This window comes from Moschus berezovskii, chromosome 11 (assembly GCF_049115385.1).
Source record: "Moschus berezovskii isolate FMDL1 chromosome 11, NW_MosBer_1.0, whole genome shotgun sequence".
Taxonomy (NCBI): domain Eukaryota; kingdom Metazoa; phylum Chordata; class Mammalia; order Artiodactyla; family Moschidae; genus Moschus; species Moschus berezovskii.
Genome location: NC_142470.1, coordinates 80,864,871 through 80,889,028, shown reverse-complemented (window position 1 = coordinate 80,889,028; position 24,158 = coordinate 80,864,871). Strand labels below are relative to the sequence as shown.

The 24,158-nt window shown below is 55.3% G+C and overlaps 1 protein-coding gene across 1 annotated transcript; it reads left to right on the top strand.

Moving 5' to 3' along the window:
* Positions 1 to 8,432: 8,432 nt before the first annotated feature.
* On the top strand, positions 8,433 to 19,280 carry SIX3 (SIX homeobox 3). Its single transcript, XM_055400595.2, has 4 exons — positions 8,433 to 8,487; positions 16,064 to 16,871; positions 18,677 to 18,836; positions 19,191 to 19,280. The coding sequence occupies exons 1-4, from the start codon at positions 8,433 to 8,435 to the stop codon at positions 19,278 to 19,280; spliced, it is 1,113 nt and encodes a 370-aa protein (XP_055256570.2).
* The last annotated feature ends 4,878 nt before the right edge of the window (positions 19,281 to 24,158 follow it).

Sequence of the window (24,158 nt, the reverse complement as noted above, 5' to 3'; positions counted from 1 at the left end):
TTCTTGAAGTGGAGGCAAAATCAGACTTGTTCATTTGGAATGAGTAAATGAGTCAAATTATCCAAATAATTCTGTAGATCTGGCCTTTGATTCTTTTTGATACACTTAGGTATTTAAAACAATTTCCCCCACCTTTGGATCAAATATGCTTTAGAAACTTGGGGGCTGACACTTTGTCCAGACATAATGGTATAGAAATGGAGAGAGTTCACTTTTTTTTTTTTCTGAAACTGCCAGCATTAAGTCACCAAGCTTCCTGCTTAATACAGTGACTTTTGTGACTGCCCTCAGGGAAAGTTTGCAGTGTAGGAATCATTACACTTTCCCCCCTTTATTGTTGCCCCAGTAATCACAAGAGAGATAATTTGCCCCCACCACCACAACACAGTGAACTTTACTATTGGAAAGGTAAAAATTTTTTGTGGGGTTTGCAAATGTTGATGACTTTGGCAGAGAGATTTTCTTTTTTTAAATCAAGAATTCACGTATTCTCTTCCTTCCTTCTGATACTTGCTATTTTCATATGGGTCTTTCAGGGAAGCACTTTTTTTACATTTTTTCAAGCTTTTAAATGCTAGAAGTCCACCAATGCTGGCAGAATCCAACGTCAGCCAGAAGAACCTATGCTTCAAGTTACTTGGCTCAACAAACTCATATAACTATTATTTTTTTCCTATTGGGCACTTAAAAAAATCTTACCTAATTAAAAATAACCATTCCTTATCATCCCAAACATTTCATTTCAGTTCCTGTAATATTTACTTGTTTCCCTACCCAATTAGGGGAAAAAAAATCTGCCCCGATTTTAGGAAGAAAAAGATCTTTAAATTTTCTGAATGTAAGAATGGTTGAAAAGTTTCTTTCCCCTCTCAAATCAGCGTTCAAAAATATATATATTTATACATCCATTTACTTGTGTTGTGAGAACAGAATTGCTGCTTTTGCTCAACGCAAAAGGTTTTTGAAATGACAGAAATCTGTTTGTGTGTGTTTCTAGAATTAATACACTTGTATTCACTGAGGTGGTGGGCTTTCCAACTAGGGGGATCTGCCTTGGGAAAAGTACCCTGCCTGGGGAGCATTTAAGGAAATGTTAATATCCAAACAAAAGCAGTATTACCATTGCTATCCACTCCCTCCCCCAGAGGGAAAACAATTAATAATTTGCATATGCTCATGACACAAATTAAAGACAAAGGGCCCCCTCACAGACAGTGGTAACTATGCAGCCCTCCACAAGCTGCACAGACCCAGCCCTGCTTGCACTGCTCTTGCTCCCAAATGAATAGCATTAAGCTCGGTAACTAAAAATAGTGGTTCTGGCCCCTCTGGCCCATTCCCACTGTAGAACTGCATTTCCCCAATGAAAAATATCTTCCAATTTCACTAGAGCTTCTAGGCAAAAAAAAAAAAGAAAGTATAGTTCCAAGGGGAAAAAATACGTATATACTTTGCCCTTTTTATTTTAATGGCCAAACATTGTAATGCTAGCTAAATAGAAATTCTTGTCTGTTAATAGGTTTCTTTAGTTTGTAATAAATAGGAATGCTAATGACTAAAATTTGGTATTTGGTATGCATTAGCTTTTGTGAGCTTTTCTTTACAGTCCTCATTGACATGCAATATGGCAAGCTTCCTTTGAAACATATTTATAAAATAACTACAGTATAATTAAACCAACAAAGCCATCTTTTAAGTAAGCTTAATAGCTCAGTTTTTTTTCACCTGGGTAAAATTTTATTTTAAAAAGAAAAATAGTTATGCTTCAGTCCCACGGTATATTTTATTCTGTGCATCTAATATTTCCTTTGCATCTACAATCTATGCATATCTAATTCTTTTTGACAACTATGATTATTAATAAAGTGCTCATGAAAGATATGCTTCATAGCTTCTTCAACAAGAATAATGTTTTTTTGTTAATGGAAACTGTAACATATCTTGACAGATAAAATATATAAGATTTTTTTTCTTAATTGTTAATATTTCTGGGCTGAATACTTAAGGAGCGGATCAACAGATATGGCAGGTAATAATCAGAGTGGATGCTATTTTATACAATGTAACTAAAAATATTTTAATGATTTAAAAGCAAGAGATAAATAAAAGCAATTATGTTTAATTTTGCTTTCGGTGTGCGAACAATTTTTGGTTGTTGTTGCTGCAGTTGCCTGTGTGTTTAATAGAGGAGGAAGCTCCGAGCACTGAGTGATCGGTACCGACGCGGCTCTGCCTTCTTGCAGTTGAAGGGTCCTGCAAGCCGCTCTTTCTCTGCTCTCAGCGGTTTCAACGTCCCTCCTAGAGACGCAGGGCCCGGGCTGAATGCTAATTCATAAAACACAGTGGTTCAAGTTCACCAAGTTTTTCTCAATTTTGCAAACTGTTCCTCTTTCGCTATGCCTCAAAATTTAAGACCACGCGATTTCCAAAAGGAAAAACTCAAAAAGACACCAGGCGCCGACGGGAGCAAGTGGAGCGGGGTCTGGTGCTCGCCCGCCCCCGGACTCCTGCCCACCCGGCTCTGCCCCACGCGCCTTGGTCCTTCTCTCCCCAGACTCCGTCCTCTCCGCCCCGGGCCTGCAAGCCCCCAACTCCCCCGCTCCGCGCCGAAAATAAACACAGTTGACATCACTGTTTATAATCTTTATTTCAAACTGTTTCCAAGGCTACAAATTACCGTGCCTCCCATGCAACAGGTACCTCCGAAGCGGTATCATTACAGATTAACCGTAATGTGTGGGATTAGAATAAAAGCATAGGGATTAGGTAAAAGCGGGGACGCCCGAGAAATAACGCCCGAGCGCATCTCTACTCAGAGGCAGCGGGTGGAATCCTCGTAGACGCTCGATGCCCGGGAGCCGCAGCTCCTCGGCTCTCCGGCCCCGGAGCGGTCAAGGCCGGCGGTGCCCGAAGGGCTGGCGGGGCCAAAGGCTGGACGCCAGGAACGAATGACGGTGTCGCCAGGTTCGGGAGGACGAAGGGCTGGGAGGCGAAAGGCGGGGGTCGCTGGCTGGCCTATAGCCCGGTTGGGGGCCGCGGGTAGCACCGGGCTCAGGGCACCCTTCGCCGCCATACGCGGCGCCTGGAACTGGGAGAAGGAAACATCACGCCCTCAAGGGGTCATAGGTCTAGGATGTTACCCGCGCCGCGTTCAAGGTCTCAGTCTAGAGGGTCAGTCCTCCTATAACTCCCGTGCCGCTGCCACTCTCTGCCGGGCTGGGGCAGGGGGCCGGGGCCCGGCGGCAGTGGGGTGAGTGGCGGCGGCGCAGGCCGCCCGCTCCCATCCGAGACCAGGACTTGGGCCTCTGCCTCCCGCCCAGGCCATGCGCCTCGTTCGGCCACCTCCCCGGCCTGACCGACCCCTGCCCCAGAATTTCAGAAAGACCGCGAGCTCCTTCTCCGCGCCTTGCGCGTTTGGAGGTCGCCTCGCTGGGCCCAGCGGGACTCGGGCCTGCCTTGGGCCACAGCCCCGAGCCGCTGACGCCGCCCCGAGAACTGTGGGCGCGCCCCGGTGGAGGGCGTGGGACTGGGAAAAACAAACGGGGCCGGCGCGCAGGTTTGGGGTGGGGACCGGCTGGGGGCTGGAAGGAAGTTCCCGGTGTGGCCGCAGCGCCAAACAAAGCCCCCTTGGGAGCCCCGTCACCCCACGTTGACCCCAGGCCCTCGCCTTGGAGCAGGCTGCCCCACTCCGGGGGCGCAAGCCAGGGCCGGGCCTCCGCTGCCGCCGGAGCCCGCGCTCTCCTTGGGTCGGGCAAGTCAAGCCCGCTGCCCTCCCCGAAGGCACGAAGGCCAGGTCGGCCCTGCGGGGGCAACCTCACCCCGCCACCAAAGCCAAAAAAGCGAGGCCGAGGGGTGACTCCTCGTTGATGTCTTCCGCCAAGAATCGAGTTGTCCCCGGCGCGCGCTGGAACCACAGCTCTGCCAGCAGCCCCGGAGGGGCCCAGCGGGCTCCCGAGTGTTCGGAAGTGGGCAACCAACTTCACCGAGACTCCCGCTTTCAAGAGAAGGGCCCCGGCTGAGGAGGCGGCGGGAGGGGACTGTTGCAAACAGCTGTTCCTCATACATATTTCATTACACAATCAGATAATGCGTCCCACCACCTTCTCAATTATTCACAGATAAACATTTTCAAGACGTTTTGACATCTGTCTTAGTGCCTGCTATTAATTTAGTAATCACTGTAGTTAAAAATGTATGGGATTTTTGCCGTCGGAGCACCTCCTCTCGGGCGCGCGGGCCCAGTGTTGCCGGGCTGTGGCTGGAAGCCTGGGCCCTCCGGGGGTGAAGACGCCTTTGGAGGTGAGACGGCCTCTCTGGCGCACGGACACTGTTAACGGGAGGGATTAAAGGGGTATCTGGTTATTTTTATTGTGGAAGGTGAGGGTTGCCCCCTCCCCCACCCGCATAGACACCCCCCCGCCTCCCCTGACACACTCTTTCCCGCCGCAGCACTGGACTGGACAACGAAGTTCAGCCCTTTGCCCCGGGCAGCGGAAGTGGTTTGCTTCTGTCTGCGCGGCGGGTTTCTCGTAAGAAAAGATGCGTGCAACTGCAGTTGGCTCATTTGGGACCAAGGACTGGGAGAAAGAGAGTGAGGCTGGGGCGGGGGAAGGAGGGAGGGAGAAGAGCTCACAATCACTAAGAACTCATCACAACAAAAAACTCTAACAACACAGTACACCCCCATTCCAGAGGTCACAAACCTCCGTAGTTTTACCCTGAGCCCGGTGGCTGGGCAGCGGTGACAAGGGCGTTTAGGAAACACAGAGAAAAATAAATTCGCTCCAGTGAGTGTACATGGGGCATGTGGGGCTATGAGAAAACGAGCTGCTTTTCTGCTTGAGTGATAAATGCTGCAATGAGCTTAGCTATGTAACTGGAGTTTTCTAACTCAAACAAGCAGAGTTTGGAGAATCTTGTAGAATTCATTGGTAAGTAATAGCCAACATCTCCAACTCTAAAATGCTGATTGTTATTTATTATTGGAAAGGGTCTAAATAAACTATCCAAAGAGGGGAGAAAGAAATGCCCCAAGGGAAAGGAGTTTGCTTCCACATGTCCTGAATCTCAGCTACAGGGAATGGAAGTTAACTTCGGGTGTGGGAGCAATGGTCCCTTTATTCACCCCCACCCCTTCTGTCACAGTCTCCTTCTGAGGTACAACAGCAGGTGGACCCTTATTAGGGAATAAGGAAAAACAGACCTGGGGAAAGAAAAAGGTCTTGGAAGAAACTGCCCGTCCAAGAAACATTAACAGACTTTAAAGTGATTCACTCTTTATTGTTCAAAACGACTCTTGCTAAAATTTCCAGGAATTGAATACAGGCGAGAAGGGGCAGAGTGTTCGACCTCAAAAGGGAAGACATTCTTTCCTACTCAAATCCCTGCTCTACCCTCTACATTTCTGGGGCAACTACATCTGCTTCAACCTGTCCTCCTTCCCTGCTTACAGGATGGCTCACCTCTTTTTCACAAGAGGAACCTTCCTCTACCCCTTGCAGGATGGACATCTACTTGCTAGCCCAGAAAACTCTCTTCCTCCCTCCCCATCCTATTTTTGTCTAAAAGAATTTTCCAAACTTACCCTCTACTTTTAGAGAGAGATTTAGGGAGGGAAGTGAAGTGGATGTAAGGGCACCATTACACCCAGGGTGCTAGCCTCTTCTGCAGGAAAACCAGGGTGGCTACTCTCTGGAAGGTTTACTGGGACTGGGGCAGGCAAAAAGAGCTGAAACCACAATCAAGCGTGTGCACTTGCCTTTGGGGAGAGCTACTCTAGGAATCCCCGTTCCTGACTTCAAAGTTGACCAGGACAGTAGGTTCTGTTTGGAACTGAGCAATAGGAAGTGAGAACTTCCCAATATCTCACCAAGAAAATCAGTCTAACAAACCAAATAATTCAGTTTGCTTTGGAGTGTTCTTTTGTGGATTTATTTGATATAAAGGGAATTGTGGTGGAGGTGAAGGCAGGAGAGCATGCAGCTAGCTGAGGCTCTTTTTAACGACTAAATTTGGCATAAAGGGAGACAAGGGGGCAAAATAAGGGCCCCCTGGCTTCTTGAACCCTGGTTGGGGCTGAAGGTTCCTATGAGAAATCTCCCAGCTTTTGAGTGACGGCGTCTATGCTTTCCACCCTATCCTTCAGAACACAGTCTCATAAAACAATAGTAAAAACAAATAAATAATCCGGGTCAAAATGAATTTTTTCTGGATTGCTCTCTTCTGGGGGTCTCCAGCTTAGCTTAGAAGAAGGTGAAAGGGTCGGCTTTGGGTGGATGCGGTGCTCTTTCTGGTCTCCAGGACTTGATCTGGAACGTTTCACCCAGTCGGCTTAACAAAGTTTCTCCTTCGGGGAGCCAACGTCCATCTCTCTAGCAGGAAGCCCTTGGCCTCGCGTTCCGCATCCTCATTTGAGCCATTGTCCCTGTATGTGGCTTCCTGCACACCTGCCTGTGGCTGGGGTCACTCCGCGCGCGTGGGCACTGCGGCTTTTGTCTGCTCTGCACAACTGGGTGTGCACCCGTTCATTCGAATAATCCTGTCTGTGGACATTTCTTTTCCCCCCTCAAATCCTGCTATTAATAATCCTCTAATTCTCCCGTGCATTCAGGTACAATTGCATGTACGTTCCGTGTACAGTCAGGTGACTCAGCTTAAAGCCTGAGCTCCGACGTATGCGACCCCCTGAGTCTGCGTGGAGAGGAGGAAGTGTGCAAGTGTAAATTCGGGGCTTTAGGTGGGGCGCGAGGTTAATAATGTTTTCCGGCCCCAGGGCCTTCTAGGCCTCTCTTACACCTTACATCTCCCCATCTTAACTTTTCAGGAAGAGGGCGATCCTCCGAGGATCCTGCGCCTTGTTCCTTGGGTGGAGGGAGGGGGCAGAAGGGTCGAAACGGCCTCTGGGATCTCTCGGTGGATTTTGGCCGGGCCAGGCCAAATGGGAGGGGTGGGGGAGCCCGTGAAGTCGCCTGGAGGCTCGCGACTGCACCCCTCCACGCAGGCCACCAACTGGACCAGGGCACCCCGGGATCCTGGGGACCTTTTAGGAACCAACAGTGAAAGTCCAGGCGCCTCGAGGGTGAGTAACCTCCGTCTTCGGGGGCGAAACTTTCTTTCCCGGCCTCCTCCGGGGACCGGCTGTATTTGTAACTGGGAGCTGGCCTGGGACCGCCCCCTCGGCCCCTCCTCCCGCCCCCACCTCGGCGCTCCAAGCTCAGCCGGCTGCCGGACCCTGAGCCCCGGCCACCGCCACGCACCCTAAAGGGCCACGCCATCTCTTCGAGTCCCTGGAGAGGCCTGAGGGCCTGGAGCGGATAGGAAGGGTACCAAGAAGGGTGGTCAGCGTCGTGCCGCGACCGCCTGGCGATGTATCCCTCCGCCGGGCGCCGCCTTGCCGGCCCGCGCGTCTTCTAGTCCCCGAAGCCGGCGGGAGCGCTGGCCTCCGGCGGGAGCGCTGGCCTCCGGTGTGCCGGGATGGGAATGCGAGTGGCTAGCACGCGACTGGAACCTGTTCTCACGGGGATGGTGCGGGGACCGGTGCGTTCCTGGAATCCTGTAGATGTGTTTTCTCGTGAGTGTGAGAAAGATGAGTATTCGCGGCTAACTTCAGGTCAGTTTGTTCGTGAAAGGCTGTTGTCAGTGCGTCGGGGTGTCTCCTGCGCATTCGTACAAAGTGAGGCCACCTCTCTCCCACCCTCCATACAGCATCCCAGGCCCGGCCAAAGGGCCAAGGCCCGGGGCCCCTGAGGCCTGGAGAGGTGAGGCTCTTGCTATGCACCCCCGGGGATCTGATCCTGAATTCCAAGCTGCCTAGGTGCCCACACTGGGTCAACCTAGAAAACCTACGTGGGAAAGGGGGACTCGGAGAACTATCCCCACGTCCAGTGCAGGGTGAAGTCCCAAGCTCGAGCACTGACTGGACCTGCAGACCTGGAGTCTCACTGCCGACCCAGCCGGGGATCCGGATGGAGTAGTGCTGGCACAGGGTGGAGGTGGAGATGAAAAGGGAGAAGAAAAAACTACACTGGGTGGAGATGTGGGGTGGAGATGGAGTTGGGCAGCTTCTGAAATCGCCGGCTTTTCGCCCTGCTTTGGGGAGGTGCATCGGGCTGCGCCGTTACCACCCCCCCCACCGGAAAATAAAGCTAATGATGTAGTAATTTAGGAGGGGGTAAGGGGCTGGGCGAAAGGAGGGAGGAAGAATGGGGAACACGCGCCCCAAGAGCGAAGGCAAACAGCTGTGGAGGCGCTGCCCGCAGCTCAGGCTTCCCAACAGGTTAGCTAGACAGGGATCCACCGGCATTTCGCAGGAAAGGGTGGGGGTTGGGGGGAGACTGAGCAAGAGGGGGAGAGAGCCTCACAAGAGGACAGAGGGAGGGAGAGAGAGGAGCCAGAGCGCGCGCCGCGCGGTTTAAAAGGAGACACACTTCCTAATGAATATTTATCCGCCGCTGCTTCCTGCTCCCGGCTTCCCTTACCTTTCCGCAGGTAAGATCCTCCCTGCTTCCCAGCCCGGGGAGGGGTGGGGGTGCTCCCAGCTCCCCCAGTCAGTCTCAGGGCAAAGTTGGCGGGGCGGAGGGGTTCTTGGCAGCCGAGGAAGGGGAGTAGGCGGGCGACTCCCTCCCGGCTGGGCTGGGGCGCCGGCGCAGGAGACCCGGCACTGCCAAGGCCGCGTGCGTGGGCTACCTGTGTGGAGTGGGTGTGAGTGCGTGTGTGTGAGAGGGAGAGGCTGTGCACCCGCGGGCGCGAGCTCCTGTTTCCCGCGCGCTCTGAGGACATTTTTCTGACTTTTTACTCGAACGCTCCGGATTTCTTGCCTTTGCCTTTCTCTGCTTCCCTCTCCTCCCGCTTCTGCCCTCTCCACCAACCCCCCACCCTGTCCCCAGCCCTGGCCCCTGAGACGCTCCTCTGCGGGCTACTGTATATAGCTGGCGCGCGCTTCCTCGGGGCTGGATCCCGGTCTCTCAGAGGATGTATAGGTGGGTTTCTGTCCCCAGCCCCCCCCCCACAAAGGCCGCGCGGCCACGGGGTCCCAGGTCCCCTTCCGGCTCGCTACACTCTGGAGGTGCTGCGGCACGTTCCCCCACCTACACGCCTCGGGACACCAAGGCCCACAGCCGACCTAAGGGTGATCGGGCCCGAGAGTCCGGGGTGGAGCCGTCCTGGGCCGCAGCTGGGAGCCGGAGGGCCCCCTGGGAGACAGCGCCACTCAGTCCCTCCCTCCCTTCCTCCTCCCGCCTTCGCCCTCGGGAGGAGCAGCGGGAATTCGGGGCTGCCAGGGGGGGAAACTGGGAGGGGAAAAGGGAAGGGGGCCGGGGAGGAGCAGGAGCTCGAACCAGAATTTTTAAATGGACTTACTTGGCCACCTGTTGAGAATCCATGCGGGGTCGGCCGGCTCCGGAGCTGCGCGTGGTGGACACACAAAACCAAACGCCCAAGTTGGAAAAAGAAAAGTATTTCTCTGGCCATGCCTGGCGCATCCTGTCAGGCTCGCAGCTCGGCAACAGGGTCCGGCGGCTGCAGAGCTAAAAGCAACTTTGCCAGGTCTCTAGGCACCCCAGTGTCCCCCTCATCCCACGCCTCCTCGGCTCCGAGGCCGGGAGCCCCCGGACTCGGCGCTCAGGGCCCAGCACCCGCAGTTCGGCTTAAGCCGAGACAGGCTTTCTAAGCCCTGCTCAGAAGTCAAGAGCAGCAGCGCCGCCGCCTCCTCGCGGCCTTTCAAGACGCGGTAGCTCCTTATTCTTGTGCCTCGGCCTCTCTGGTTGCCCCGGGACAAAGCCCCTGGAGCCCGGTCGCTCCCTTCCCGCTAAATCCCCTTCGGGGTCAAGGCGCTACCAGCACCCGGCCTCGCGCTTCTCCTGCCAGCAGTGTGGCTCTTAAAGACCGCAAACCTCCCCCTCCTCGCCCCCGCAACCCCCCTCCCGCCGGCCACCTCGCCCTGCGCGCTCCCCCGACCCCCGCTTCCCCGCCCCTCTCCTATGGATCTAGCCCCCCACGCCGACGCCTCAGGTCCCTCCTGTCCCGACCGAGGCCCGCAGACTCCTAGCCCCCTCCTCTCGCCTCCTCCCCTGAGCAGTTGGTGGGCCTGGCCTTGGGGCCACAGAGCTGATTTATACTCTCCACCTTGGGACCCTTTTTCTCTCCAACAGCCTCAACTCCTCTCCTCCCAGCTCCTACCTTTGGCCTTTGCATGGATCAAGGCCCCGGGCACTGCCTTGCCCAGGGCAGAGATGATTTATAAAACTCGTCAGTTTGGGCTTGAATTAGGAGGTCGTGGAATGGAAAAAGGGGCGGAGCATGCCAGTTGAGCTGGGGGAGAGAAGTGAAGAGGAGCAGACCAGGTGGACTTAGAAGGCTGTGCTATCCCAAGGCCTAACAGGCCTTTTGGCAGAGGATGAGAGCTGGATGGAGCCACTCATTCCTAGAGGTGGCCATTCTGGAATGGGGTCCAGAGGTTACCAATCTGGCCAGCCCATGTGTGTCTGAGAGATCGTGGGCATGCGGGGGGGGGGGCACCTCCAGAACGCCCAGAGTGTGGCTCTGAGAGCAGCCTGCTTTCCAAGCTCTGTGTATTAATCCCCCCAAAAGTAACCCTTAAAAGCCCAAGAGCTGGGTGAGCAAGGAGGGGCCTCGAGTAACAACTGTCCAGGGAAAAGGACATCAGAGGAGAGAGGGGGTAGAGAGGGGAAGGCGTCTACTCTGGACTGAAGCCCGACTGCTAACAAGGTTCCTGACCTTTGTTGGTCAACAGTGTCACTTGCCCCACCAAGAAAGGAGTAGATGGTGCTTTAGTCCTCCTTCCTTCCAAAACTCTCCCTCTCTTTTTCTCCTTCAGGCCTATTTTAGTCTTAGTCTCACCCTAGCAGCCAGTTGATCCTGTACAGGGTGGCCTTTTGCCTAGAGCGCTTTTTTCAGGCCTCCTAGAGACCCGATGTGTGATAAAAAAAAAAAAAAAAAATCAGAGACATCGTGGCTAGGATTGGGGACAAGGACGGGCTGCACTGTGGTACCTTGCCTTTCCTAGTGCCAACTATCTTAACATTTGACTGTGCTTGAGGTCTGTGGATGCTGGGAGCAATGATGGTGTGCCCACTCCTTAACTCCAAGCCCTAGCACACCAGTTCTGTCTGTTACACCCGGGATCTCTGCAAAAAAAAAAAAAAAGTAGGCAGCCTCCTGGGCAGTGGAGACCAAAGGAATTTGGAGGGGGAAGGAGATGGAAAGCTGACCTTCCACAGACATCTACTCTCTGCCACGCCAAGGTTAGTCCACTTTCAGTTCTTTAAGGAACTGGGGTGACTGATTTGAAATTGACCCTCTTGAGAAATGTTGGCAGTGCTCTCCTTAGGCTACAACCAAAGGCCACAAACCACCCCCTGCCCCCCCACCCAAGTCTCCCACCTCCTCTCTTGAGGCTGGGTAACCACAGCCAGCTAGGCCTTGTTTGTGCCCACTCCCCTGGGCCTGGCAGTGGGAGGTGCGGTGGCCCAAGACGGAGCCAAACTTTTCTTGTTTGAGGATGTGGGGGGCAGAGGGGCCTTCGGCGGGCGGTGGGGCTCATTAGGCAGAGCGGGGTGCCGAGAGGTGTGCGCCGCCAGCCGGGAGGCCGCCTTTGAGCGGTCGGGGCGGCTTCATTAAGCGGCGCTAACAAGGCATACAAATGCCGGTCCCAGCAGCTTTCTTGCAATGTCGGGGCCTTAGCAGGGCGCCAGGCTAATGAGGGTCACTCAAAGGGACTGATCAAATATTCAAATTTCCCCGCACGCCGGGAACTTTTATGTACGGAGAAAGTTGAGGCAACTGAGCTGTGTTTACTGTCCTGGTCGACAATTATTATGAGCGCGGGTCCCCGGAGGCTAAGGAGGGGCGGGGGCGCGGGAAGGGAGCAGTTGTTGTTGTTGTTGTTGTTTTCATTCAAAGGAAAGTAATCGGGGTCCTTGAAGGGCTTCCCGGCCTCCCCGCCTGCGTGCTGCGCTCCCCTGCGCCCTCCTTGGCCGTCGGCACCAAGCGCCTCAGTTTGCAGCTTGCGGGGAGGCCCAGACCGCGGGCCAGCTCCCGCCTCCCGAAGTCTTGGGGGCCGGACAAGCGTTGCCCCCCAGGACAAACTGGCCTATGGAGATGAGCGAGGTCGAGTGGGTGCCGCTGCCCCAGCCCTCAGGTCTTCCTTTCTCGGAGGCTTCCCGACCCCTTGGCTTTGCCAGTAACGGAAACTAGGAGAGCGTGGGACTCTCTTAGACACCTCTTCTGGTGGAGATGAGACTGCCTCGGTTGGGAATGACATTTGTAAGTAAATGCCCAGTAGGTCCTGGTAAGAGAAGACTATCTTCAGCCCAAAAGCCCTTTCTCCCCTCAACACCTGTGCTGCTGTCCTTCCCATCGCCTGGGTCAGGATTAAAGCAGAGATGATGGTGACAATTTTGTGACCTCGGCCTGTACCGGTGCCATATCCCAGATCCCGGAGTCTGAGCGGCCAGAGAGCAGAAGACACCTAGAGACCCCGCTGGCCAACCTAGCCATCCAGATCTCCCTTCTCTGAGAGACCCAGGGAGCAGGAGCCCCCTGCGCGCCACCTCTTCCAGGCGTCCCCCAGGCCCACCTCCCGGCTCTCGAGCTGCCCAGCACGTCGAATCCCCATAGCAGCGGGGCACGCAGCCTGGGCCCCAGAGCCGGAGGTCCTTCTCCTAACGTCCCTCCCCAAAGCCCAGCGTCTAGGAATTTGGGAGGGGAAGCTCTGCCGTTCCACCTCCCCACCAACCTCCCATCAGCACCTTAGATCGACATCCTGCCGAGTCTGTCCTCCCAGCTCGGCCGGGAGCCAGTCCAGCCATCCGTTCCGCGGACATGCCGCCCCTCCTCCCTCCCCAGCTCTCTGGACTCTCAACTTACGGGCTCCCGGCGGCAGGCGCGGTGCTTCGGGCCGGAGCGGAGAGCCGCTGGCAGCCGCGGGACCGCGGGGTAGGCTCGGTGGGCGGCGCGGAGCTCGGCTTTGCGGGGAGGCTCAGACAGCCCGGGGCTGCGCGCCCACCCCGCCGCTCCCGGCCCCGGCCGGGCGCACAAAGCTGCGCGCCTGGCTCGCCTCGCTTTGCACCCAGCAAGCCGCCGGAGGGGTGCGGCGGCTCGGCAGGGTCCCCGGCTGAGGCTGGGGGCAGAGATGCCGCCGAGCTGAACCTCAGCCCCACTTGCTTCAATTCTCCAGGAGTGGCGACGGTTTTCGATTTCAGCGCTTTCGGCAGAGCCCGCGGCACCTGCCCAGCCTCCCTCCGGGGCTGGCCCAGCAGCAGCGGGGAGAGGCCGGGTCGCCCCAACCCGGAGGCGGGGGTTGCGGGGACTGGGAGGGGACTGGCTGGGTTCACCCGCCCGCCCGGCGCCTTGGGTCCTTGGTTCCAGGGGATGCAGTTTCGGGGTCACGAGCTGTTTTCAAAAAGTTGAACACAATATTCGGAAACCCACCCGTAGGAATTCTCCCCCCACACGCGGCACAATACCCACTCCCCTCCCCTTTTTCATTCCTTCCTCCCCCGCTTCCTCCTCCTGCCCCTTCCCCCTCCCACCCCTCAGCCTATAATCCTTCCCCGACGAGAGAAAGGAGAGAAAGGGTCGGGAAGAAAAGATGAAGTGTCTGTTTTTGTGTCCCAGCCTTAGGGCTCTTTCTGGGCCCGCAGTGAGCCACCGCCTAGAGCTTCTCAGCTGAGCAGAAAAGGACTCGGCCGGGAGGAAGATTCACGGAGGGGAGAGATACACGGAGCCCCACAAAGTGGGGCTTGGCAGGTCTTCCCTTTGGGCGAATATTTAACTGCCTCAGTCAGCGGGTTTACGACCAGCAACCCTAGCTGCCTGGGGGCTGAGTGGCCGGTGTCTCGTCCCTTCGCCCAGTCCACAGCCTCCCAGCTGTAGTGGAGCCTCCAAAGCAGCTTGCGTGTCTCACCCCGGAGGCCTGGTGTTGGGGGGAATCGAGGCCTCAGGAGGCCAGAACTAGGGGTTTAGGGGCTGGGACACTAGAGTCCTAGTCGCGTTAGGTTTCCTGTTTAAATTCTCTGGCCGTCTGTCTCTCTCGCCTCCCTCTTTGAGATCTGCGCCTCCCTCTTTGAGATCTGCGAAGTGGTGTAGTCACTGCCTCACCCCAGATCTGCATCGGAATGTAGAAAAGATCTTTTTTTTTTTTTTAAAGAAAAAAAGTTTTGAATTCCTCAATGATTTTTCTTCTGGAAAGGCAGCTTAGGATAATTATTTCAGCTTTATTGAGGGCAGATTAGTTGAAGTCTGGACGCTGCGTTTTCAATACACGTTGTACACGGGCGACAATGTGGGCATTGTTGGCTACTGTGTGTGAACTCATTCAAAATATACACTTTTTAACACCAAACCGAGTCCTGTCTAAATATACACAGTGCTCAGGGGAAAGACATCACTGACCCCGACAAATCTGCGTAAATCACACTTCCCTAGTTACAGAAGCCTCACAAAGGGAGGCCCGGCTCAAGATGCTGATTACATGTTCTTTAACGCAACATACCTTAGAATAAAAACCCATGCCTGGCCTGGAGGTTGCAGTGGCCAGGGGGAGGGAGGGCTCTCTTCATGTCATGGGCCTTTTGGGGTTTGTTTTAGGCTTATGGATTTTTTTTTTCTTTACTATGTGAGCAAACAAGCAATTTTCAGGCCTGCTTGCTTCTTCAGGGCAGCCTCCAAACTTTGAGTGCCTTCTGGGGTTGGTAGCCAGATCCACTAGCCCCTTGGGGATTATGGGGCTACCGGGCATCTTGGGAAGGGGGAAGAGGGCTTTCAGTCGTCTCAATCCAACCTTCTCCACTACTCCTAGGGAGGCAGCTGAAACCTGTGGGGAAACAAAGAGGTGGGCCTTCTTTTATGATGGAAAGGGTACTGTTATTTCTACTGCTACTTAAAAATATAAGGCAATAGGGGAAATCAAGGCTCCTTGACTGGAAACAGAATTAAAGAGAAACCAGATTCAATGCGGAGGAAGTTGGGGGTAAATGTGGCTGAAGATTTCAGACTAGGGAGGCCGGAGTGGCCTCCTGAGCCCTGGGTCCTGAGATCCAGCCTCCAGGAGCCATATGCCCCCCAAAATTCGAGGTCCTGGGGCGCTGAAGCCCGCGGAACCAGGGTCGGCGCGCGGTGGGCCCCATGATCTCATCTCTCCTTTCTTTCTCGCCACTATTAGTGCTCACATAGGCAGAAAGAGGCGGCCCGACGTGCACACCGTGTGCAAACCGTGCTGGCTCCGCAGAACCCTCGGCCTCTCCCCGGCCTTCATGCAGTGTGGGGAGCCCCTCACTTCCCAACAAAATCCCCCCTTTAATTGCTCATCCCTTTCAACAACTATATGTCCATGACTTGTAAATTTTCTGGACCAACTTCTTTGGGGAAGAGGGGAAAAGAGCTCAGAAACAGTGAGAAACGAAGAGAGAGAGAGGAAGAGAAGGGGAAGTGGTGAGATTAAGAGTTGCAAAGATTAAAAAAAAAATTCGCTTTCTCCCCCCTTCTCCCTCTTTCCCTCCTCTCCCCTCCCCCCGACTCTGGCTAAGTGGTAAAACCGTCCTTACGTTCTCGGTATTGATTGGCAGGGCTGACAGTGATTGGCAGCGGTTGCCGTGGCAACGCCACAACGACACTCCGCAGACCAATAGAAAAGCGAAACAAAATGTTTCAATGCTGCACTCACTGTGGATTTAGGGGAGATATTATGAGGCTGTTGTCATTAGGGCGATTGCTGTGGAATCGCTGAATCTTGACTCGGCGGTGGTTGGCTCTCGCTCGCTCGCTCCCCCTCTCCCTCGCTCTGTCTCGGGCTCGCTCTCTGCGCGCGCGCACCGGGCCGCTCTCCTTCCTCCCTCTCTATGTGGCTGCGCGGGTGTGTGTGTGTGTGGATGTGTTCGGGGTGTGGGTGTCCCTTACGCCCTTCCTCCTCCCCCTCCTCCTGCTCCCCCCTCCTTCCCTCCTCCGCCTCCCCCGTCTCCTCTCCCTCCTCCTGGTCCCCATCGCCCCTCTCCTCCTCTTCCTCCCCTCTCTCTTCCTCTCCCTGAATTTTCTCCTCTCCTCTCAGGTCAGTCCATGGTATTCCGCTCCCCCCTAGACCTCTATTCCTCCCACTTCTTGTTGCCAAACTTCGCCGATTCTCACCACCGCTCCCTACTTCTGGCGAGTAGCGGCGGCGGGAACGGCTCGGGAGGCGGCGGCGGCGGCAGCGGCGGCGGCGGCGGGAACGGTGTGGGAGGCGGCGGTGCTGGCGGAGCGGGAGGCGGCGGCGGCGGCTCCAGGGCCCCCCCGGAAGAGTTGTCCATGTTCCAGCTGCCCACCCTCAACTTCTCGCCGGAGCAGGTGGCCAGCGTCTGCGAGACGCTGGAGGAGACGGGCGACATCGAGCGGCTGGGCCGCTTCCTCTGGTCGCTGCCCGTGGCCCCCGGGGCGTGCGAGGCCATCAACAAGCACGAGTCGATCCTGCGCGCGCGCGCCGTGGTCGCCTTCCACACGGGCAACTTCCGCGACCTCTACCACATCCTGGAGAACCACAAGTTCACCAAGGAGTCTCACGGCAAGCTGCAGGCCATGTGGCTCGAGGCGCACTACCAGGAGGCCGAGAAGCTGCGCGGCCGCCCGCTCGGCCCGGTGGACAAGTACCGCGTGCGCAAGAAGTTCCCGCTGCCACGCACCATCTGGGACGGCGAGCAGAAGACGCACTGCTTCAAGGAGCGGACTCGGAGCCTGCTGCGGGAGTGGTACCTGCAGGACCCCTACCCCAACCCCAGCAAGAAACGCGAACTGGCGCAGGCCACCGGCCTCACTCCCACACAAGTAGGCAACTGGTTTAAGAACCGGAGGCAGCGCGACCGCGCCGCGGCGGCCAAGAACAGGTCAGTGGCGGGGCCCCGCGGCCTGGCTACAGTCTCCGGGGACTGGGAGGGGGAGATGGATGGAAAAGAGGTTTGAGCGGACAGGAGGCAGGAGGCGAGCGGCTGCCGAGCGCGCGAGAACCCTAGACCTCTTGATCAGTTTGGAGAAAGTTTCCGCTTGCCCGGGAGCGCGGAAGAAGGGCGAGCGTGGACAAATGGGCTGTTTTCCCTGAAGGGGCTCTTGTCAGTGTGGAGAGTGTGTATGAGGTCCTGAGTGTCCATAACCTCTGGGTCGGGAGCCTTAGCCCCGTGCTGCACCCGCGCCAGCCTTATCAGCCCGGGATCCGGCTCTGGGCTCCGCTGGAGCCTGCAGACAGGGATGGAAGGAAAGAGCTCCTTGCCGCCTGGCTGTTACTTCCACGCACTGCAAAAGCCCTGGGAGGAATCCACGAACGTCTGGGAGAGGAAATTGAACTGGGTCCCTGCCACAAAGGGGAAAGGCCGGGGTGGCCACCGTGCAGCAGGCCTGTTCCCAAGGCGTTGCAAGTTGTCTGCCCAGCAACTGGAGAGCCAGGCTGGGAGTGGAGAGGCCGTGGGTGTCGGTGCAGCACTCCTGCCCTAACCAAGGAACATGCCATTGGTCCACTAAGTTAGGGAATAAGCAGGAACAGAAGTTGCCTTGCTGCCCCGGCAAGTTGGCCACAAAGTCACAAAGTTGTACTGGGCTTGACCTGTCAGCAGAGCTGGGCCTGGGGGAAGCAGGGAGAAAAATAAAGAAGTGGGGAGGAACTGGGGAAGGAGAGAGTTGGGTGAAACCCCGAGGGAAAGCCTGTATCCCGAGCTTGCCTGGGTGTGCCCTGGCCTAATGCACTGCAGGGAGCCAGGCCGCAGCTGCTGACAGCTGCCTGGGCTGCGGGTTGGGTGTGAATCCCTGGAGGGAGTGAGTGTTTTCCGGTTTAGGTGGCCCGGGCCTGAACCTTTGGCCCTCTCACCCACGCCTGTGGAGCCAATTTTTCGTCCGATGAGGGCAGCGCCCAGGACCAGGGCAAGGCCTCCTTGTGGGGAGAGCTAACAAACACTAGGTACTGGCAGCCTGGAGGGGGGAAGGGCCAGCCAAAGACGGCTCTGCAGTCTTCTCTATCGCCCACTTTCTCTCTCGCTTCTCTTCCCCCGGTTTTCTGCTCCCAGCGTCACCATTTTCTCTTCCCCGATCTTGCGCTTTGCTCAGGGATCCAGAGAGCAAAGCCAACCGGTCCTCCATGGGAGGATCTCCAGCGGGCGAGCATCCGGCAGCTCTGGATTTGTGCTTGGGGGAGCTGAAGCAGGAGGCAGGGAGGGGACCTGTCTGCTCCAGGGACAGCCAACTGAGTCTGAAGAGTCCCAGGGGCTGGGGAAGTAGAAACATCCTGCCTCTCCCTGACTTCTGCCCCTTTGGGACTGAGCCTCTTTCACAGCAATCGCCCAGGCCTACCCAGGCGGATGGCCTGGGGTTCTACCTCTTCCTCCGAGGCCCGCCCTGATTTGGGAAGCTTTGGGAGGCCCCAGAGAACCCCGAGGAAAGGGAGACGGGAGCCCAGACCGCGCTGGGGGAGGATCTGCTGCGCTCGGGATCGGCTAGGTGCCCGCAGGAGGGGGATGAGTGTAGAGAGCGGAGTCGGGGGGCGGTGGCGAAGGGCACTGGGTTGGGGAAGGCGGAGTAGCACGGGGGGCGGCGGGCCCGGCTCCCGGCGGCGCGGGCTTGGGGTGGAGGCTTGTCGTGGAGGCTTGTCGGAGCCGGGTGTTGGGGCCGCGGTGTCAGGGCGCGCGCCGTTTTCTGTCTCCCGCAGGCTCCAGCACCAGGCCATTGGACCGAGCGGCATGCGGTCGCTGGCCGAGCCCGGATGCCCCACGCACGGCTCAGCAGAGTCGCCGTCCACAGCGGCCAGCCCCACCACCAGCGTGTCGAGCCTGACGGAGCGCGCGGACACCGGCACCTCCATCCTCTCGGTAACCTCCAGCGACTCGGAATGTGATGTATGATACCCAAGGCCGCCCTCCTCCCCCCTCCCCGCTCCTTCCCCTCCTCCTCCTTGACCGCCTCCTCTTCCTCCTCCATCCCCAGAACAAACCGAAATCAGGATACACGATCATACACACACCTAAATACGCACACACTTCCACTCCAGCCAAAAATATATAAAAACCAAGAAAAATAACAAGTTAAACGCAAACCATCAACAACTCCCAACCACCATCTACCACCACGGCCACCCCAAAGGACCGCGACAGCCAACAGACAGTCACAAACGCTGATACTGCGGGCAGACAACATAAAAGAGGTGACAATTGTATACTTTCTAGGACAAGCACGGCTTCTCCTTTCGGTTCCCACGGACCCGGCACCCCACCTGCATGACGATTTATTTGTATCTGGGAAAATACTCTCTCTAGTTAAAAACGATTAAAAAAGAGTCGACTATACAAAAACCGACCGCCACCACGACGACAAGACGACAAAAGCAAAACAGACAAAAAGAGAAGGAAAAAAACCGCCATCTCCGTTCGGAATTTGTTAAAAAAAAAAAAAAAAAAGAACTCCTCGAGAGGGAAATAGCAAATGTTTCTCGCCTTTTGTTGAGCTCTCTTTTTTCCTCTCTCGCTCTCCTTCTTTCTCTGTTTTTAAGTCCAAGTATTGGTCAAACAAAATGCAATCTTCTGTTTTTTGTTCAGCAGACAATCATTTTCTTGTTAAGCACCTTTTTCTCTCCACTCTGTCACTGCCTGTGTGGGTACTGGTTATAAATGTGGAAAAAGAATAGTTATGACTGTAACAGATTTTTATTTTTATTTCAAAATTTTATATGAATTATGTATATCTTAATGATCAGTCATTTTCCCAGTTTGTAATATATGTGTAGAAATTGCCTGTATATGATATTGCTTTTTCTCCTCTCCTTCTCTTTCTTTCTCTCCCACCATTTTCCTCCCTCCCCACTCACCTGTCTCTTTCCTTTTTGGGGTTCCCCTCCCACTCGATGTTCCTGGCGTTGACTTGGCAGTCAAGGCGTGGCGTGGCGGGCTGGGTGAGGAAGAGGGGCCCTGTCGCTTGCAAAGCGGAGAGTGAGACTGTAGTATTCTTATGCAAAAGCTATTTCAAGTATTTCTTAGCTGCTTTGGAGGTATCTCTCACTCCCCGTAGGGCGCTTTTACTGTTATCTTAACTGCGTGTTTATCTATATGTAAAAACTTTCTAAAGCAAATACAGTATTCTCCATTTTCTTATCATTCCCTGGAGACTGGTGTTTTTGTCCGCCACTGTGCCGCAGCCCCGGGGTGCAGCGGCCTGGCCTTTGCTTCCATTCCTGCTACACGGCCACTGAAACTGGGGCAGAATTTTAAGGCTGAATCTGAATTTTTTCCTGTCGAAGGGGAGGGGGTGGAAAGATGGGAACAGGCCCTTTGGAAAAGACCCAAAGCCAAATCCTGAGAGAAGAGGCAGAGACAGCGCAGGGAGAAGGGTCTAAGGCCAGTTTCTTTAGCACCAGATGCCAGGCCTAGACCCCCAGGAACTGTAGGAACCCCAGGAACTGTCTTGGCCCCAGTGGGTCTTTTGGTTGTTACTGCTTTTTTTTTTTTTTTTTAAGGGGAAATATACAACGTTGCCAAACGCAAGCATAAATCTAGAGTGGAGCTGACAGGTTTTGTCTTCTTAAGTTGGGCGGGGGGACTGCTGTAGGCTGGGTGAAGAGGTAGTTTGGGGCGTTTAGGGCCTAGAATCAGGATGGCACCCCTCCTTACCACCCGTGTGTGTGTCTATGTGACTGTATGACTTGCCTTATGGCTGTCTGTCTCCTTGAAAATTTCTGTCTCTCGGGATCAAATGGAATCTCCCGAGCATTTCAGAGTTAGGTTATATTTTAAATCGAACCCGCCCCCCAAATCTTTGCATTTTGCCAGCCATGTTCCCTCTGACCCCAGGCCTCCCTGCCCTGCACAGGGTGGAGGGGTGAGGGTGGGGGCCCACGACTCCCTGTCGTGGCCTGGCTGGGTGCCTCTGCCGCTCTGGTGCCCTGGGCCAGGTCGGTCTGTGCCCGAGGAAGAGCCAAAGAGGTAATTTCTGAAAACTTGCCTTCACTTGAAAGTCCAATTTCCAGAGCAAGGAGGATTAAGGAGAAATGTGCCTGGAATTTTGCGCCAGTTTCCAAACTAATTTTGATTTCCGATTTCCTTTTGTCCCCATCCTCGGCAGTACCATGGCCTTGATGTGGGGTGGGCTTTGCAGAAAGGCGGCCAGGATAGGAGGTGCCCTGGACAGAAGTGGGGCCTTGTGCACCTAGGGCTCCAGCTTGTGTGGAGAAGCTTCCTGCCTGCATCCTTACTTAGAATCAGGACATTGGTGACCACATTGAGAGCTTCCAAGTTCGTTGGCCCGGCCTGTCAGTATCAGCGTGTCTACTTGTGTTCACTGCCTGGGGTTGGGGGGAGGGAATGTTCCTCATGGAGCCATATTTCCAGCAGTAGTGACCCAAGTGGTAGGCATTTGGGGAAGGGGCTGCCTGGATTCTGTTCAGCTTAGGCCTCTGATCAGATGCACAGAATAATGTCTGGGGTGAGGGGCTCTGTTTCCTACTACTGTTTTCCAATGGCCTGTCACATATCTGACCCAGACCTTGGGCCTGGAAACCCAAGGTGTGGCTGCTTCAGACAGTGTCTGGATGGACCGTACCCAACAGACCAATTAGAAGTGATGGGTGGACAGAAAGACAGGGTGCTGCTGGAGGATGACCCCTTGAAAGGCCTTGACTGGTGACACTAGGGAGCAGATGCCTTTTTATATGGGGACGGGGGCAAACCAGTGGAATTAAAATGCTTCCTTCTCTCAACATACCTGGCAGAGAAAGCATTTGGGCATTCAGTGCCCACTCCTCCTTTTCTACTTTATCCTCGGGGGCCCAGGCCCCACATGGTGTCACCAGCCAGCTATCTGTCTTGCTGTCTCTCATCTGCCACTCTCATCTCATCTCTGCTAGGTCTGTACAGATACCAGTACTCCACTCTGCACTGTCTAACCTTACCTGTGGATTCCCACAGGACAGGCATGAGTGCTGGTTGTGAGTTGTGTGGATGTGTGCAATTCTGAAAGCTGACTTCCACCATTCAGTCAAGTTCTCTATATAAAGGTATGCACGTGTTGTGATGTTTGATGTAAAAGAGTGTACATTGAGTCAGTGCATGCCCTGTGTTTTCACGCCTATTGCCTATAGTATAGGTATATTGGGGTGGCTTGGGCAGTTTCTGGGTCCCTAGTTCTGCAAGGAGTGGGTTAAATACACCTACAGGATGCTGTATGTACAGGAGTTTCTGTGCAGTGGACAGGCGTCTTGTGAGTCTTGAATCTGGTGTGGACATGTTTGGGTTCCCTTGTTCTAGTCAGTCCATCAGGCAGTTGCCACCCCTAATCCACCTTCCTGTCCCATTAAGGTGGGTCGTCTTTGACTGGAGGGTGGAGGGAGCCAGGCTCTTCTGCTTCCGCAGTCCACCCTGTACCCTGACACGTTCGAATGTTACACTAGATTTGGCACCTGCCCCTTTAAATATTAGAGAGAGAGGGAAAGAGACCCCTTTCTGGCCAGATCGCTCCTTTAATTGGCTGCCTGCCCCTTCTCTTTCTGGGTCCCTCAAAGCCACAGCCAAGGCAGTCAACGTCCCAGGGGCCATGGGGGCAGAGTTCAAGGCCTGGCTGAAGTCCTGCTGGGGAAAAGCCATCACAGCTGCTGTACGAAGTCTCTACCACCTGGGAATGTTGTAGATTGTGCCCTGGCGAGGGGAGTGTGTGTACTTTCTCGGCAGACTGGGTAAGCAGGACCCAACGTTCATCCACCCTCCTCTGTCTGGACCCATGGCAACCCAGGGGCAGCTCTTGTCCAGGTGTGCCATGGCACATGCTGCCCTGGGTGCATCCTGCCTGAACGCGGTGCACTTCCCCTCTGGTACCCCAGCCAGCACTGTCAGGCTGGAAACCTTCCCTGTGTGCATAGGCCTGTGGGGGTACCTGTACCTGGGTCACCTACTCTAGGGTGTGATGGGCTTAAAGAAGAACTGCCAATTTGGGAGGATTTTCTTCATTTTCTGCCTTCCTCAAAGAAAACACAATGGTGATCCGGGATTTGCACCGGAAACCTGAACTTGCAGAGTGGGATGCAAAACCAGGAAAATCTGTATCAAAGTCATTGACCTCTAGAAGCTGCCTGCCTGAGGAAAGATAGGTCATTCCGCCTCCTTTCCAGCCTGCTTCCCTCTCCCTCCTCAGCCCTGCCCCCAGCTCTGCCCTGAGCCCTCACCAGGCCCCACTTTCGGCCCTCCTCAGGTCCTGCGGAATTGACTGCCTAGCGCCAGTGCAGTTGATTATCCCTGGCGAGACGTACAGCTGATTAAAATGAAATGACCTGGAAGCTGCCATGGCGCAGAGTGGGAATGCTGATCAATAGTGGGATTGGAGACACAAGAGCCTGGCTGGCCTGGGATTGGGGTTGGAGGCCATGGGACTAGCCAGGGATGGCTGGACTTGCATGCACAGAGGGCTCCAGTGATCACTGGGAGCGCCAGGCCCAGGCCTAGGTGAACCAACTGGGGGTAGAACTCACACCCTAGTGTGGGCTGTGGTGGTAGAGTGGCTCCCCAGCTGCTTCTGAAAGGAGAATGGGTTAGCCTGGAATATTCTGGACCCAGCTCATCGCTGAGGTCGCTGGAGATCACAAGTCTTCGGAGCGTTAGGACTTGGCTTTTCTGAGCAGGGGATGTCTCTGTCTCTTCTCCCTCTCCCCCTCTTTCTCTGTCTCCTTCCCTGCCTAGGTCTTTGTGTGGCTGTCACCTGAGGCACCCACTGCCGCCTTGGGGAATTTCCCTGGAGCTCCCCTAACCCCTTTACCCCAAGAACTGGGCCGAGATGTCCAGCCCCCTGGGTTGCTTGCCCCAAGTTCTTGGGCTCAGGCCTACTCAACTTCCCACCGCCTGGGCCCCTTCCAGCCCCAGCTGAGCCAAGCCTCCACGGTCCCAGTGCCCTGGCTGGGCGGGTGTCTGGCCTGCGGGAGGGCAGGAGGGAGCCGGGAGGAGGGGAGCAGTGCTAGCCGGCTCTGATTTCTCCGGTCAGCTGAGCACAACTTTCCATTCGGGTGTATTCATGCAGGGGCTGATTGAGCTGGCTGTGTCGGGCGGGGCTCTACAGGAGCAGGCAGGCACAGCCAGCCTGACAGAGGCTATACCACACACACACGCACACGCACACGCACACACACAAACACAATTATCTACACAAATATACCCCCCCCC